General features: G+C 28.1%; 1 protein-coding gene across 5 annotated transcripts in view; it reads left to right on the top strand.

Moving 5' to 3' along the window:
• The window catches only part of LOC119569431 (cleavage and polyadenylation specificity factor subunit 6-like), a 38,473-nt gene that overhangs the window by 876 nt on the left and 20,097 nt on the right, over positions 1 to 17,500 (top strand). For all 5 annotated transcript variants that reach the window (XM_037917613.1, XM_037917609.1, XM_037917605.1 and 2 more), the window contains exon 3: positions 9,562 to 9,807. In XM_037917613.1, the coding sequence (XP_037773541.1) occupies positions 9,562 to 9,807 (246 nt within the window). The remainder of the gene's footprint in view (positions 1 to 9,561; positions 9,808 to 17,500) is intronic.

Here is a 17,500-nt window from a genome sequence, read left to right as displayed (position 1 = left end):
TCTTGTTTGATGATAAGTAGACAGGGAGGTCAACAAGCTTGTGTTTAGAATTGGGGTGGCAAATTTTTCTCGACTTTAGACAGACGGTTAAAGGTGCTGATTGCTGTCACTGTGGGTGGATCTTTGGTAAGCGATTGTGGGCTTTTGACTTTCTGCTAATTTTCAAGTATGCTTAAGTGTGTTGGTTTACGTATTTTTGGCCATTACTTAAGTTTTCTGTCTCCATACAGTCTTCTTTTTATATTCATTTATTTAGCAATGAACGATTAATACAGGAATGATTGAAGGCCATTGTCAGAGAGAGGAAGAACTACATAAGCAAAGAGTGTCAGAAATGAAGAAAATATATATCGACAAGTGTGCACAGACCAAGATCAAGGTGAGGATTTGGGTAATGCAGCAGTAGTGGGTGTCAGGTATGTTTTAGTCCATATGGCAAGAGTGCCTCCAAGGTTGTTGGCTAGAGTAATAGGGACTTGGTCTGAGGGGTGTGGTAACATTGTAAAAAATTACCTTGAGTGTTAATGGAATTCCGATTAAACCAGCTGATTAATGGCAGTTGTTTGGCATCATTGTGGAAACCTGTTCTTTTACCATGCTCAATATCGGTGGTAAGCTAGTTACTGGGTTTATCCCACCTCCAGTGGCAGGATGGTTGCCACAAATCAATGAAGTCTATGATGCCGAGAGATTTATAATACGGTCCTTGAGAGATTAAGTAAATAGGTTTTAACAGTAATTAATATTACTAAAATTAAAACTTATCCATCAAGTTGTTAAGAGATGGATTGACAAAACAGAAATATCTTATAAAAAACATTTTTGACACCTTGTTTTGCTTTGAAGTTGTTAGCTGTGTTATGTAGAAAGTTGTCTGTTGGCTGAATGTGAACATTGGGAATAGCTAGCTGCAAATGGACTTCAAATATGAAATGGATATTAGGTTTGCAATCCAATTTCCTTGTTGGAGGTATGGATAGTTCCTTAAATCTGTGACATGCCTTGGCACAATTTTGTCAGAACATACTGATGTGGATGATGGTAGACACTCAGAATAGGAATGCATACATTTCAAAAACTCGTTTCCATAAATAAAATAACCCTGTTAAGTTTTTAACATAATCTGCAGAAAGTTATAGCCACAGTTGTTTATCAGAGGCATAGAAGTTTTTCTTTCCTATATCTAGGAAGACAAGTGTATAATAATAAGATAAGACTCTTTGACTGTTTGGAGTATTATCATCAACTCAAAAGCAGTCTAAGCGCTATATGGGTGAATTTTCATTTATTATTATATTTTTTGGTCTTTGCCAGAATGGGAATCACAGAAGTCAGTAGTGCATCACTTTATTCTGTCTTACTTTAAACAATTACTTGGATATATGGGTATTGCTGAAGGAAACTTCCCAAATAGTATAGAGGACTGTAGGTGTATCTCATTCATAATAAAAAAAAGTTGTATGAAAAGATCCTGCAACCATTTTACAGGCCTGTTGCAAATTTGGAGAATAGGATTTCAGTGAATAGCTGCAATCATGGCAGATGACTTTCAGGGATAATAAAACTTAGGAAATTTTTTTCCAGAAAAGTCTAGGAATGGGGAAAACAGAGAAGGCCTAAGAATAGACTCCATGCTGACGAAGTGCGAGTGAAGCCATTTAAGTGTAAACAAACTTAACCTCAACTGTAGTGTGCATGACTGCAGCCAACATCAATGAGGGAACAGCAAACATCTAGATTTGCATTGAAAAGTTGCTGTTGCTGTATATTTTTCAGTTTTCAATTGTTTGAATTTATTACAGTTTCAGACCTACCCGAATAGCAGGAATTCAAGGCAACCATTAGAATCTTTCACAGGTGCTAGGAATATCTCTGCCATTGGCATCAGATAACTTGACAAACATTACCAAATATATCAGGGGATGCTATATATCAATGCAGTCAGTCAGTCAGTCTCACACACACACACACACACACACACACACACACACACACACACACACACACTCACTCACTCACTCACTCACTCACTCACTCACTCACTCTCTCTCTCTCTCCTCTCTCTCTCTCTCTCTCCTCTCTCTCTCTCTCTCTCTCTCTCTCTCTCTCTCTCTCAATTTTGTGTATGCATAGATTGCTTCACAAACATTTTGTCACCAGGGAGTCAAATAATAGGCCTACCTAACCTCACCAGTTTACTTTATACCCCCCCCCCCCAAGTTATGATTATTGTTCTTACTGTTATTCACAATATTATATTACTAACAACAGCATAAGTAATAAGTTAGTTTTCCTCTACTGAGATTCAAGGAATAGGCTAAACTGATGAGATCAGGTAGGCCTAATAACTGACTCTTTAGTAACTGAAATTTATATTAAATCAGCAAACAACTTTTTATAGAAGGTTAGATCACTATGAAACTTCTATGTTTCTTAAAACAAATTGTGGAGTAAGAGTTGATTATAACCATTACTAGGCATTTGATATAGACACAAATGAATGACCACTTCATAACAGTGGGAAACAGTTTTAGCTTTGAAATTATGATAGCATTCCTAAATTTACTATTTGATGTATGTATGTAGATGGTTTAATGGCAAAAGTATAATAATGAGGAAAGATTCATTTTCTATTTGAAAGCTTATAATGTAGCTCTTCAACTTCAGGAGGAGTAAGGGATTAGTTATAGGATAGCACTCATAGGTAGATGTTAGCTGATTTCAGATTTTTAAATGTTTTTCTATGTTTTATGTAGACATTTACATGCGTAAGAAATGTGTGTGTATATCCTATGTATATATACACTCTTCTTTTTAGATAGGACTTTAGTGTTTATCTGGTTGTTGTAGAGCTTAATGAAATATGCATATTCAGATTTTAGGGCAACATATATATACACCTTTATTTGCCTTTACAGTTACAGGAGGATGCATGATTCTGTAGTTTTTTTGGTACATACTTTTCAATTACAGTATGAAAGAGATTTTTGTAAAGCTTGAATTTTTAATATCCTAAGGGTGGCAATGTGGGCAAGGGACCTTGTTTTGTTTCTCATAGATCCTCAGTAATCATTAAAATAAACAGAAAAATGGCTAAGTGCAATTTGAGTGGTATGACATCAATAGTATGTACACTTACAGATGGTTTAGGGTATAGAGGCTATAGCATATATTTAACATTATAGGAGTCTTCAGTTTGCATTCTCTGTGTCCTTTTATCACACTGAATGTTATATCAGCTTTTTTGAAACAAAATGATCATTTGATATACTTACCAAGGTTGACATGTAGATTAGAAGTTAAGTTTGAACATAGGTACATTTGGCTCTTGCTCTGAATGGGGAGTAATACCTTTCCTGTTGCTTATTGGTTTGTTAGGTATGATTTATGCCAGGGTACAGTTGTCTATACATAATTTATTAGGCAGGTGCACACTGCTGGATTGTAATTCCTCTTCACTTATCTTATATCCCCTTGAATTGTTTTTATTAGTTATTGCACTGTGGGAAAAAATTGAGTTCATGCACTATTGATCACTGAACCAAATCAAGCCATTGATGACTTTGGAGGAATTGAAGTTGGATTATTTAAGGGGTTGTTATACTTCTGTCATTTACAAGTAATAGGTGGCTTGGAAATTTGAGGAGGCTCAAGGAAGCTGCTTTAGAGTAAGTGTCTTTTCTTAAAGTATGGATGTTTTTACTAAGATTTATTTTCATAATGACATGAATATTTATTTAATATATATTATATATATAATATGTATGTATGTATGTATATATTATATATAAAATATATATATATATATATATATATTTATATTATGATATATATAATATATAATATATATATATATATATAATATATATATAATATATTAATTATATATAATAATAATATATATTATATATAATATAATATATATATATATATATATATAATATTATAATATATATTATATATATATTAATATGTTGATTATAATTATATATATATATATATATATTATATATATATTATATCTATGAATTATATATATATATATATATATATATATATATATATATATATATGTATGTATATATATATATAAAATGACAATTATACTTCATATGTATATTGTATATTACTAATGCTTTTAGTAATTTCTTCCAGTTTTAGGTATTAAATGAACTATACAACTTATGACTCTTTTAATCACTTTCATTGACACCCTTGATGTTCTTTGCACTTTCAGTAATAGCTTGATCAAAGGTGTCTTGGCTGTTTTGCACCAAATGTGATTCTCTTTTTTTTTATATATATATATTTAGGTAGTGAAAGAGGGGTGTTGCAGACAAGTAAGAGAATTGTAGGAAAATGCCCCCCAAAAGTGCATTTTGCTTGAAGAGTAGGGTGTGATGTGTAATACTAATATAGCATAAAATCACAAGAGGGCATGCTGCAGATGGTCCAATATGTTTGCCTATGTAGCTGTTGTAAATAGCAAGACGAACATACACACTGTTGCTCTCACATTCACATACACACATTTCTGTTTCTATGAAATTAATTATTGTTAGTAGAAGTGTCTGATAGGCAAAAACAGTCCTATTTTCCTTGCTAAGTTAGGTCTATTCCATATTTACTGAATCATTTTCATTCTTATTGAACCTCTAGGCACCTACATTCGTCATAGAAGGAGAATAACTGGTTAATTGGCAGGAGGACTAGGCAGTATAAAGATAATCCAACACATCTTGTGTGCAAACTTCAAAAGGAATATGAAAGTTAACTTGCTGATGTAGATGCAGGATAGCACAGTGCATTGATGGCTTCTTAATGACATATCTGGTTATCTCTCTCTTTTATTTTTTAGGTGATTGTTTTAATAGCCAGATTGCTCTAAATAGGAAAATGATAGATGGAAAAGGAGGACCAGACTACTAACTTTATTTCCTCCAGGAGAGTTTTGCTCTTGATTTGTATATATTTTGAAGTTTACCAGATTACACCTGTTTGCTTTGGGTAATGTTGCTTATCATTCTACAGGTTATTTTTATTAATTTTTATATATACTTACTGTTTTGTGAAATGGAGTCTTTTTTTTATGATTTTTTTATTTGTAGAATCTGGCAAGATTCAAGTGTGTCTGTGCCTGTGTCTGTGTGCGTTCATCTGTGCCAGTGTCTGTATGCGCATGTTTATGAGTGAGTGAGTGAGTGAGTGAGTGAGTGTGAGTGAGTGAGTGTGTGTGAGTGAGTGTGTGTGAGTGAGTGAGTGAGTGAGTGAGTGAGTGAGTGAGTGAGTGTGTGTGTGTGTGTGTGTGTGTGTGTGTGTGTGTGTTGTGTGTGTGTGTTGTGAGAGTGTGAGTGTGAGAGTGTGTGTGTTGTGTGTGTGTGTGTGTGTGTGTGTGATTTGCTTTTCAAGCAAACCTTGCATATTATATGACAGGTGTATAAGATGGGCAGTTAGGGGGAAAAGTAGTCTTGTCCATACAAATCTTTGGCAGTAATTTGGTCAGACAAGACTTTTCACCGTACCGAAGAGGCTCATATTAGCCCAGATGGCCCAGAATCTCGGTACTTCAACAAATGCACGATCTTATTATGATCACCAGGTTTTATTATATTATCTTGTTATTTGAGTCAGAAAGGAGTGACTGGACATGCAAGTTTTATGCTGTAGATAACCAAAATTTATGCTTCCTTTTACAGTGTTTATTTTGCAGAAAATGTCTTAATTTTTGTAATTTTTTTTTTTTTTTCATTTATGATAATTGACAATTTGCTTTCATTAATCAAAGAAGCTTAGATTGCTTTCCTTTTCAACTGTCCAACCAAATAGCTGCTCCTATGTTGGTTTCAAGTACATAATTAGTTTTTTTGTGGTGATTATGACTCAGAACATTGCAGTATGTCCACTGATCCATGATAATGTCTTTTAAGGTTTAAAAAAAAAACACCAACCAGAGTTGTTAAATGAAGTACCAATTGAGACGTTCAGGGGTATGACACAACAGTTTATGGTGACCTTCAGATTGACAGTTTCGGTGTTGTTCATTCCAGGATCGTGAAATGAGCTGGTATGAACCGAACTCCTGCGAAGTTTAGCCCTGCACCCTCCACCATTCTGCATATTATATTATGTCTGAAACTCGATCCTTCTGATATGTCTGCCAGATGTTTGATATTGCCATCCTTGCTGGTTCTTTTTTTCTTAGTTAGCTAGGTGTGATAACACATACGAAATGGTGTTGAGCTGTTTCGCTTTGTAGTTTCTCGTCATTACAGTTTACATTAAACGTTTTGATAAGAATGAAGATTGATGAATGACAGTAATATTATGCAGAGGAAATTTGTTAGTAATAAAGATGATCATATTTGTCTGATGATAATGTTTACATGTGTTGTTTTTTTTTTTCTAATAATTTATTAAAAATAATTTTTATGAATAGATTTGTAATACGTACCAATAAGCTATTGAAGACTGAATGCCCATTTCACTCCATATTTACCTTTAATTCCCACGTTGGTGTTTATGTATCTCCAAGTACCGAGTAGTGATACTGAGTATACTCTACTCGAAAAGTTGACACTTCTTTCACTAGGTGGTAGAGGAAACGTTTTCTGCTCTTGACTTGTATATTTCTTTCGTGGGATCACACTCGACTTTCACAGGCAAGCTTGTTCAAATCAGGCGGTGAACCTGTGAACCGCTGTTTCTGATGAGTGGATGAGCTTGTTGGCCTAACAGTGTGGTTCACGACAAGAGTCATATAGAAGTTTAGGGAGTGTTGTGTGTTTCATTTAAGTGTAGCAAAATATTTTGATTTATAATTTGGTAATAGGATTTTGTCCTAGAATACTTTTAGTTTATTATTGATTTAATCTGAGGTGATTATTTATGAATTCAGCTTTTTCCATTTTTCTTTTTTGCTTATTGTTGTATGTCTTGCTAACTATTATAATGGAAGTACAATTATAGATCATTATTAACTGATTTAGGCATATTTTCCTGTCGTAATTATTCCTAAATTTGTTTCTTGCAATTGTAAGATTGTAATAACCAATGGAGATAGAAGTAGGGTAGAGATGAACATCTTCATTGTCTCTAGGATTTCGCTAGTCATGATTAATCTCTTTTTATCATAGAATTTATATATTTATATATATTATATGATATATATATATATTTTATTTAGTTGTTATTTATGAATTGTGGGTAAAGCAATAATTATATGGAGAGACTTAACAAAGTTTATACCTATGTTTGTTTTAAGGAAGTCTTTCCAAGAGTGCAATCTCCTCTATGTTTCTTTGTTGACCCACATTTTGATATGGAGTTAATTGTCACTCTCCATTTGGAGTCTTTTTTATATATACTGAAATAATGTACACATTTTATCAGAATTTGTTTTCTTCTTTTATAAGTCCGCAAGGTATGGCACATCAATATACATATATAAACTTATATGCGAATATTCTTAAAAATCTAGAGAAGATAACGCTTAAGACATGACATGACCAGCAAGGATGAGGCACTAGTTTTGTACAAAGGAAGGCATGTTAACAAACAAACAAACATATAAAAAATACCAAATTGTTGTAGAAGTGCAGATTTGCTCATGCTTTTTTATGGCGCTGTTCTTTTTTTTATCTTTTTTTTTTTTTCCTTTTTTTTTACTGATAATGATACATGATGCTGTGTGTTGTACTGATGCAGTCTTCGACGACCTTATACAGTTCATCACTCAGAGATGCTGGTCTACCTTCCCAGGCCCAGTTAACTAAATGAATTGATGGCAGTCTGTTCATGTTCTCAAGTGTGTAGAGTTTGTGGAAAGTGATAGTAACCTAGACTGTTTTTTATAATGTGTACAGTTGATATTCCCAAAGGTCGCTGTGGGACTGGGAACATAGAGAGGCATTTCTGTGTATTGAAGCAAATTATAACACATGGTTTGGTATTACTTAATTTTATGATATTTAAACATTAGAGTAGATGATGGATGGGATCTATAATTTTAAGGTTTTTCTAATGCTGAGTGATGATAGTCATTATTTGGTCATTCGTTAATGCAGAATGTTTTTTTTTTTTTTCCTTTTGGTTTAATTTTTTTCATAAATGAATTACAGTTTATTTCTTAATTTGAGCACATTTTGCTCCCCTGAGTCTTTTCTTATAAGTGTGTGTTGCTGCAGTATGTAGATATCGTGGCTGAATACCAATAAAGAAAAAAGAATTCTCTAAAATTCCAGGCTAATTGTTATTCTTTGCAGGAATGGCAAGACAGCTGATTATATTTGATTGTTCTCCATGTTCTCATTTCCGTATGGTGTACAATTTTTCATGTGGAGTTTATTCACTTCTGATGTGTTTTTAGTATTGAATCAACTGTCTTGTTTACTAGCTTTGCAAATTTTGTAAGTCAGGAGAGGCATGACAGAAGTGATTAAATTCTTTGAATTTATACTTTTTTCTGTTCTATTGCTTATGATAAGAGCCATTCTGATCCAATTTTAATTTGTAAAAATAACCAGTCAGAATTGGTCTTTTTATATGTTATTGATTGAAAAGTCAACACTGCTTCAAGAACATGCAATGTTTCATGCATATCAACAAGATATAAATAATCATAGCTTTCAGAGGAACTTCACTACGGCTCATTTACCTCAGGTATTGTTTAGTGGAAAATAAGCCTAGGAAGTTGTATGAAAGCTGGGAATCAAAGGGAACCAAAATGATTTAACGGCTTTGTTAGCACACATGGAAATCTATATTTTGACAAAGTAGTATGTGGAAGTAGTTTTGACATGTGATTTTAGAGTCTGGAAGGTAGCGAAAGCTCATAGTTTATTGAATTTTTAAGTATTTGATTATTTGTTTCTTTGATTGCAAGCCTAGCTATTTGAATAAATAAATGTAGATCAACTATTTTCTCATACAGCAAATGAAACCTTGTACCAATTTTCTTGAAGCAGTGTTGGTCATTAAATGAACTTAGGTTTATAAATATTATATGATGTAGGAGTAAAAAATGTAACGCATGTTGCGTTTTTTTTTTTTTTTTTTTTTTTTTTTTTTTTCTTTTTTTTTTTTTTTTTCTTTTTTTTTCTTTTTTTATATAAATTTGAACACCAACACTGTCCATGTATGTGTATCATATGCACAACTTTTTCTTATGATGTGTGTATGTAACTGCAAGTATGTCAGAGAGAGTGAGGGAATAGCACGCACTCAATGGTAAGGCTCTCAACTCCATTAGATTTTGATTCTAAATCTTCCCTGTGACATAGTTACCGTAGGTATGCTCTGATTTTCTATCATAGTAGTTGTTAAATTTTGGCTGTGAGTGATGTCTAGTACTGATTGTTAATGACATTGTATTATAGAGGAATTGAAAGAAGTGTTCTCATTTAGGAATATAACTCAAAGTACTCTTGTCCCTAGACATCCTCTAAGCCTATAGCAAGTAATGTTGCCTAAATTTTTCTAGCTGTATGAGTGTGAGAGAATTTAAAATGTTGACAGTGCGGCTCTCTTAAGTCTAACAGTAGACGACTGCCTGTTATTGTGTAGGATGACTTTGCTGACGGAGACCTGTATGATGCGGTCCTCACGGGCGGTGGAAGAGAACGGGAGCGCGAGGCTCCTCCCAGCCCAACCTCTGCCCCGCCTGAACGCAATGGAGGAACCGCTCCCTCACGTCAACCCACACAAGCCCAAAGAGGACGCTCTGTCTCGTCTGAAGAACGTGCCGTCTTCTCTGGACCGGTGCCTCACAGTGGACGGAAATATCAGCTCTACGTGGGAAACTTGACTTGGGTAAGTCACATGTTTTTATAGGTATTATTTGTATCATGCTGATTCCCTTAGAGGGATTTTTTTCCTATCATGCAGCCAGTGTACACTTTGAAAGTGTATTCACTATTACAGAATACATATTAAATTCTTTATTTGCTTCCATATATATATATGTGTATATTTAATTGTGCACAGTTGCTTTTATCTTTGTTTTACTTTGTGTTCTTGCACTGTTTCTCTTGATGGGTGTACTTACGAAATTTATTTATTTTTATCTTCCCATTATCTATCCATTTATCTCCCCTTGCCATCTCCTTTCTCTATTCATTTCTTCATCTCCTATCTCTTTTCCCATCTTTCCTCAAGTGCACATAGTACAGTTACTACTTATTGCATAGGTTGCAATTGTTTGGACTGTTGCTCTGTGTGGAATGGGCCAAGGAGGCTAAGTTCTCCACTTGTCTAGTTCCATCTGTTAAATTTGCCATTACCAGGCCATCTCCAACTACAGTCTCTCTACCTTGCTTTCCTTTCGCTTACCTATGCAACATTCATCAAAGTAACATCAACTCATCTTCTGGTGGTAAACTAAGCCAGTTCACCAATATATTATATATATATATATATATATATATATATATATATATATATATATATATATATATAACTTATATATATATATATAATATTTATATATATATATATATATATATATATATTATAGATAGAGATATATCTATAGATATCTATATCTACAGATATCTATATCTACAGATATCTATATCTACAGATATCTATATCTACAGATTTATATATCTATAGATTTATATATCTACAGATTTATATATCTATAGATTTATATATCTATATATATATATGTGTACTATACATACATGTATGTATATTATACCTATATATACATTATACATATATATATATATATATATATATATATATATATATATATTATGTATATATATGTAATATATATATGTATATATAATAATATATATATATGTATATAATATAAATAATATGTATATGTATGTTTACGTATATGTATATGTATCATGTAGGTCATATTCTAGACTCGTTTATTGGGTCACCTTAGGAAGTTCATTTTTATTCAGTACATATACATTTTGGCATATGATTGTATATAAACACACAAGAACACATGTACATATATGTGCATGCACATGCACATACTTTCACACATGCACATACTTTCACACATGCACATACTTTCACACATGCACATACTTTCACACATGCACATATGCGCGCGTGCACACACACACACACACACACACACACACACACACACACACACACACACACCACCACACACATACACACACACACACACACACACACACACACACACACACACACACACACACACACACACACACACACACACACACACACACACACACACACATATACATATACATACATACACACACATTTACGTAGACATGTATATTCACATACAATGTATCCATTTGTCATTATGTGTTGGGCTCTGTGTACTGTTACTCTGAAGGAATTTTATAATTAAACCATTTTCTTTAAATTTGATTGTAATGAAAGATTAATAGATAAAGAGGCATTAGTAGTATTATATAGTTCAGAAAATGCAGAACATGTAATAACTTCTATGAGCATTTCTATTTGAATGTTAACACCAGAATAGCCAAAATATTAAACAAAAAGTGGATAAGTTTGCAACCTGAAGATTTTGTAGATAGATCTTTCTACATTTGTAGTCATTATCATATTTATTTCAAATGTGCATAAATGGTATCTGTTTGTCAGAAGAGTTTTTACTTCGGATAATTTTCGTGTACACATTACTAGATATTAAAGAAAGGAAATACTGGACTGTGATATGAATTTATATTTTATAATTATATTTTATATTTATATTTATATTTACATTTATATTTACACAGTCCACATGGGAGCTGTGATTCAGTTATGGGATTGCGCCTCAACAGAGTAGGATATTTTTACCCCCCCTCCCCATTTTGTGAAATTATTTGTATGTATTGATCACGTCCTTCGTAAAATATAAAAAATAAAATGTACAGGAATCAAAAGATATAACTAATAAGAGTAAGAAGTTTTGGTAATTTAGAATGATGTATAATATGAAGAAAGAGATGATTTTTGTGTGATATTAGATATATAGGTAAAAGGCAAAAAATTATTGTACATGATAAAGAGTGCATTGTGTAAATAGAAATCACCCTTGATTATAATGGATTGAGTTACTAAATAAAAGGGGGTCATTGCACTTCTTTGTGGATTATATATATATTTGCTTTGTGGAAGCATTGCCTCTGATGATAATGGATGTATAAAAGAGTCTGTAAATAATCAAAGTAACTTTAAGAAATACTTTTATATGTTAAATTTCATGTAGAATGTAGAAGGTCTCTACAAATGAAAAAATGTATACTCAAAGTATGTAGATCTTATGTATGGGTACAGTTTTCTGTAATGAGTTATACTTCACTTATTAACTGAAACTCTTTTTCAAATGTATTGCTATTTTTGTTTTTTTTTTGTGTATATAGAATTATATAATTTCATTTACATAGCTAATGTAGAGTATATATATATATATTTTTCTTTTGATGAAGTGTTATGACAGTTCTGCTCTTTCTATTTTTGCTTTTATATTATCGAATGTAATATTGCGTCTATGGCTGTGAAATTGTCTCCCTGTGCAAAAAAATGGATAAACATTACCTTGCATCAAAGTTTGTATAAATTAGATATTCTAGATAACAGTCATAACTTGGTGGGAAATAAAAACAAGACTAATGGAGTAGCTGGTGATACATTTTTAATTTACTTTCCATGCAGAGGACATTACATATTTCCCTGTTACACTTTTTTTTTTTTTTTGAAGATGAATACATGAGTACATTTGTATGCACATACTTTTATACAAACGTGTACATACATATATACATGTATATGTACTTATGTACAAACATCTATGTACATATAAAACATGTGTATGTATACATACATACATAAATACTTATTTGTATGTATATATATGTGTGTGTGTGTGTGTGTGTGTGTGTGTGTGTGTGTGTGTGTGTGTGTGTGTGTGTGTGTGTGTGTGTACATATATGTCTAGATATATACAAATACATATGGACAAATACATACATACATACATACATACATAGCATAACATAAATAAATACAGATATATTTAATGTATATATATGTATATATATATATATATATATATATATATATATATATATAATTATTATATATATATATATAATATATATATAATATATATTATATATATAATATATATAATACATAATATTAATATATATATATATGATAATATATATTATATCTATATTATAATTATACTATATTATTTATATATATATATATTTACATATATTTTTTTATATATTTACATAATGTGTATTTTTTACAATATTGTATATATATTTAAATTGTGTATTATATTTCAATGGGGTTAAATTTATTTACATTTTTATTTTTAAAATTAATTTTTTTTTTTGTGTATATATTTTTTTAAATTTTGTGTTATATATTTATAATGGTATAATTTTAAATTATAGGGTTAAAAATTTTTTTCTAATTTTTTAATTATGAAATTTTATTTTTTTATTTTTTAATTTAATATATTTATTATTTTTTAAGTTAAATTTTTTTTTTTTTTTTTTTTTTTTTAAAATATTTTTTAAAAGTAATTTTTATTTAAAATATTTTTATTTTTATTTTTAAATTTTAAATTTTATTTTAATATTTTTTAGGGTTTTTTAAATTATTTTTTTTTAAAAATTTTAAAAATTTTAATTTTAAATTTTTTTTTTAAATTTTATATTTTATTAAAATTAATAAAATTTTTAAAAAATAAAAAAAAAAAAAAAACAAAAAAAAATAAAATTTTAAAATTATAAAAGAAAAAAAAGAAAAAAAAAAAAAATTTAAAAAAAATTTAAAAAAAAAAAAAAATTAAAAAAAAAAAAAAATAAAAAAAAAAAAAAATAAAAAAAAAACCAAAAATTTTTTTTTTAAAAAAAAATTTTAAAAATAAAAAAAAATAAAAAAAAAAAAAAAAAAAAAAAAAAAAATTTTAAAAAAAATATTTTAAAAAAAAAAAAAATTTTTTAAAAAAAAAAAAAAAAAAAAAAAAAAAAAAAAAAAAAATTTTATTAAAAAAAAAAATTTTTTTAAATTTAAATATATTTTTATTTTAATATTTTAAATTTATAAACCCATATTTTTATATTATTTTTTTTAATTTTTATATATTTAATTTTTTTATATAATTTTTTTAATTTTTTAATATTTTTATAATAATATATTATAATATATTTTTAAAATTTAACAATATTATATAATACTATTTTTATTTAAATTATTTTTATATATAATATATATATAAAAATATCTATATAAAAAATCTATATATATAATTATAATATATAATCTATATAAAAATTTTGATATACTATTATATTATAAATATATATATTTTAAATAATAATATATTTTATATATATTTTTTAATATATATATAGATATAATATTTTTAAAATATATATATATAAAATTAATAATTATTTTATATAATTAAAATTATAAATCAATTAATTTAAATTATATATTAATCTATATATTAATATTTATATTATTATTAATATATATATATATATATTTAATATAATTAAATATATATATATATTATTTTAATATAAATAAAATTATAATAGATATTTATATATATTTTAAAATAATATTTTTATATATAATATTATTTTGTTATATATAATATATTTTTTATCATATTTATAATATTATTTAATATATATATATTTTTTATATTTTATAATATAAAATTTTTATTATATATTTATTTTTTAAATTTTTTTTTTATATTATATTTATTTAATTATATATATTATTTAAAAATATATATATTATTTATTTTATTTATATTATATCTTATTATATATTATATTATATATTTTATAATTTTATATATTTTATTATTATAATTTTATTTTTTAAATTTTTAATTATGATATTATTATATTTAATTTCCGTAACGTTTCGAACTCTTCACGGTTCCTCTTCAGAACGAATAAAATCGAATGGATGATATATTATATTCGTCTGAAGAGGAACTCGTGAAGAGTTCGAAACTTTACGGTTTGGTGTTCATTTTCTACTGTGGCTGTTTCCTTTTCATCTTTGTGTACAAATTACTGTGTTTGTGTTTGTGTTTATATATATATTTTATAATATATATATATATAAAATATATATATATATATATATATATATATATATATTATATATATATATATTATATATATATATATATATACATACATACATACATACATACATACATACATACATACATACATACATACATACATACATACATACATACATACATATACGTCTATATTAATATTTATGTACATGTGTACATATACATGTATATATAAACATGTTTGTGTATATGTATAAATATTTGTATATAGTATGTGTATAGTCTGATATAGTGTATATATGTATGTTTGTATATATATTTTGTTTGTATATACAGTATGTATATATATGTGTATATGTATATGTTTGTACATAATATACATTTATATATATGTATATACTATATATATTTATATATATATTATATTATATATTATATTATATATATATATATTAATAATATTATATAATATTATATATCTATATTATATCTATATATTATTATCTATATATCTATATTATATATATATATATATATATATATATATATATGTATATATATAATGTATGTATGTATATAATGTACATGTATTTTATATAATATGCAATTTATTTGTGTTGTTTGTTATGTGTTATATGTATATATGTGTATATACACAATGTATATATATACATATAATATACACTATGTATATAATATACAGTATTTATACATATATAATATACAATGCATAAATATAACATATACATATACATATATATATACACATACACACACACATATATACATACACACACATATGCATTCACACACACATACATACATACACACACACACACACACACACACACACACACACACACACACACACACACACACACACACACACACACACACACACATACATACACACACACACACACACACCACACACACACACACACACACCCACACTATATATATATATATATATATATATATATATATATATTATATATACACACATACATACATAGATACATACACACATATATACAATGTTTATTATAAAAGTATATATATATATATATATATATATATATATATATATATATATATATATATATATATATATATGTATATGTGTGTGTGTGTGTGTATAATGTAATGTATATGTATATATGCTTGAATAGTACATAATTACATGTTAACATACTAAAAAACATCCATTTACCTTTCATCCATCCATTCATGTGTTCACAAGTGTAGTTAAGAAAATATACATCCTTGTATTCATAATCATACAAATAATCTGGGTTATATCTGCTATGCATGCATGCTTGTATAAACTTGTGTACTATTAATATCATGTAAATGAAGTTCTTTGAATATTGAATAGATATTTCATTTATTAGATGTAGTGTGTGGATTTTTATAAAGAGAGACTTTAAACTCTGCCTGGTACTAGCCTTGTCTCATGCATCTGTGTTGATGTTGACCATATATGAGTCTGTTTCAGTGTATTGAGTTCATGCATTCATTGACATTTTTTGTCTAAAGATTTATTTTGTATATAAAATAAATAGGGCTGAAGCTACAAGTTTTGTGTTTGGGGTATCCTTACCAACATAAGGAGATTTTTCTTTTTCTTTATTTTTTTTTTCTTTTTCCATTATATTTTTGTTTTTGTTTTTTTATTTGTTTGTTCAAAGTACACTGCAGGTACAAAGAGATTTTCGTGTCTGAAGATGGGGAAGTGATTCTGACCATTTAAGGGGTTATACAGTAATACAGTCTGGCTAATTAACAGACAATCTAACCATTTGCTAAATATAAGAAATTGATTTTAATGATATATACATGTGGAAAAGAAGGCTTTTCAAGTTAGATTGTTCAGATATAATGTAAAGAAAGTTATCCAAGTTAGAAAATGGTTAACAATATCAAATTACTTTTATTTTACTAAATTTTCTACTCATTGAATTAGATTTCACCAGAAGGAAGTAAGTTTGGAGAAAGGGATCAATATAGTACCCAAGTGTTATACGTTATCAGTATACGGATCAGTTTAATTACTATTATATATATTATATTATATGCATTATATATATATATATATATATATATATTTATATAAATATTCATACATTTGTATATAAATATTTACATTATATATTCATATACATTTATATATATATTTCTATATATACACAGATATATGTATATGTATACATACTATTTATAATATTATATATAAATGTTATATATATGTTATATCATTTATATATCTTGTATATGTATGTATATATCACACACACACACACACACACACACACACACACACACACACACACACACACACACACACACACACACACACACACCCACACCACACACACAACAACCACACACACAAAAACAACCCACCCACAAAAA

The sequence above is a fragment of the Penaeus monodon genome, chromosome 4, assembly GCF_015228065.2.
Source record: "Penaeus monodon isolate SGIC_2016 chromosome 4, NSTDA_Pmon_1, whole genome shotgun sequence".
Taxonomy (NCBI): domain Eukaryota; kingdom Metazoa; phylum Arthropoda; class Malacostraca; order Decapoda; family Penaeidae; genus Penaeus; species Penaeus monodon.
This window is presented reverse-complemented; position numbering and strand designations above follow the sequence as displayed.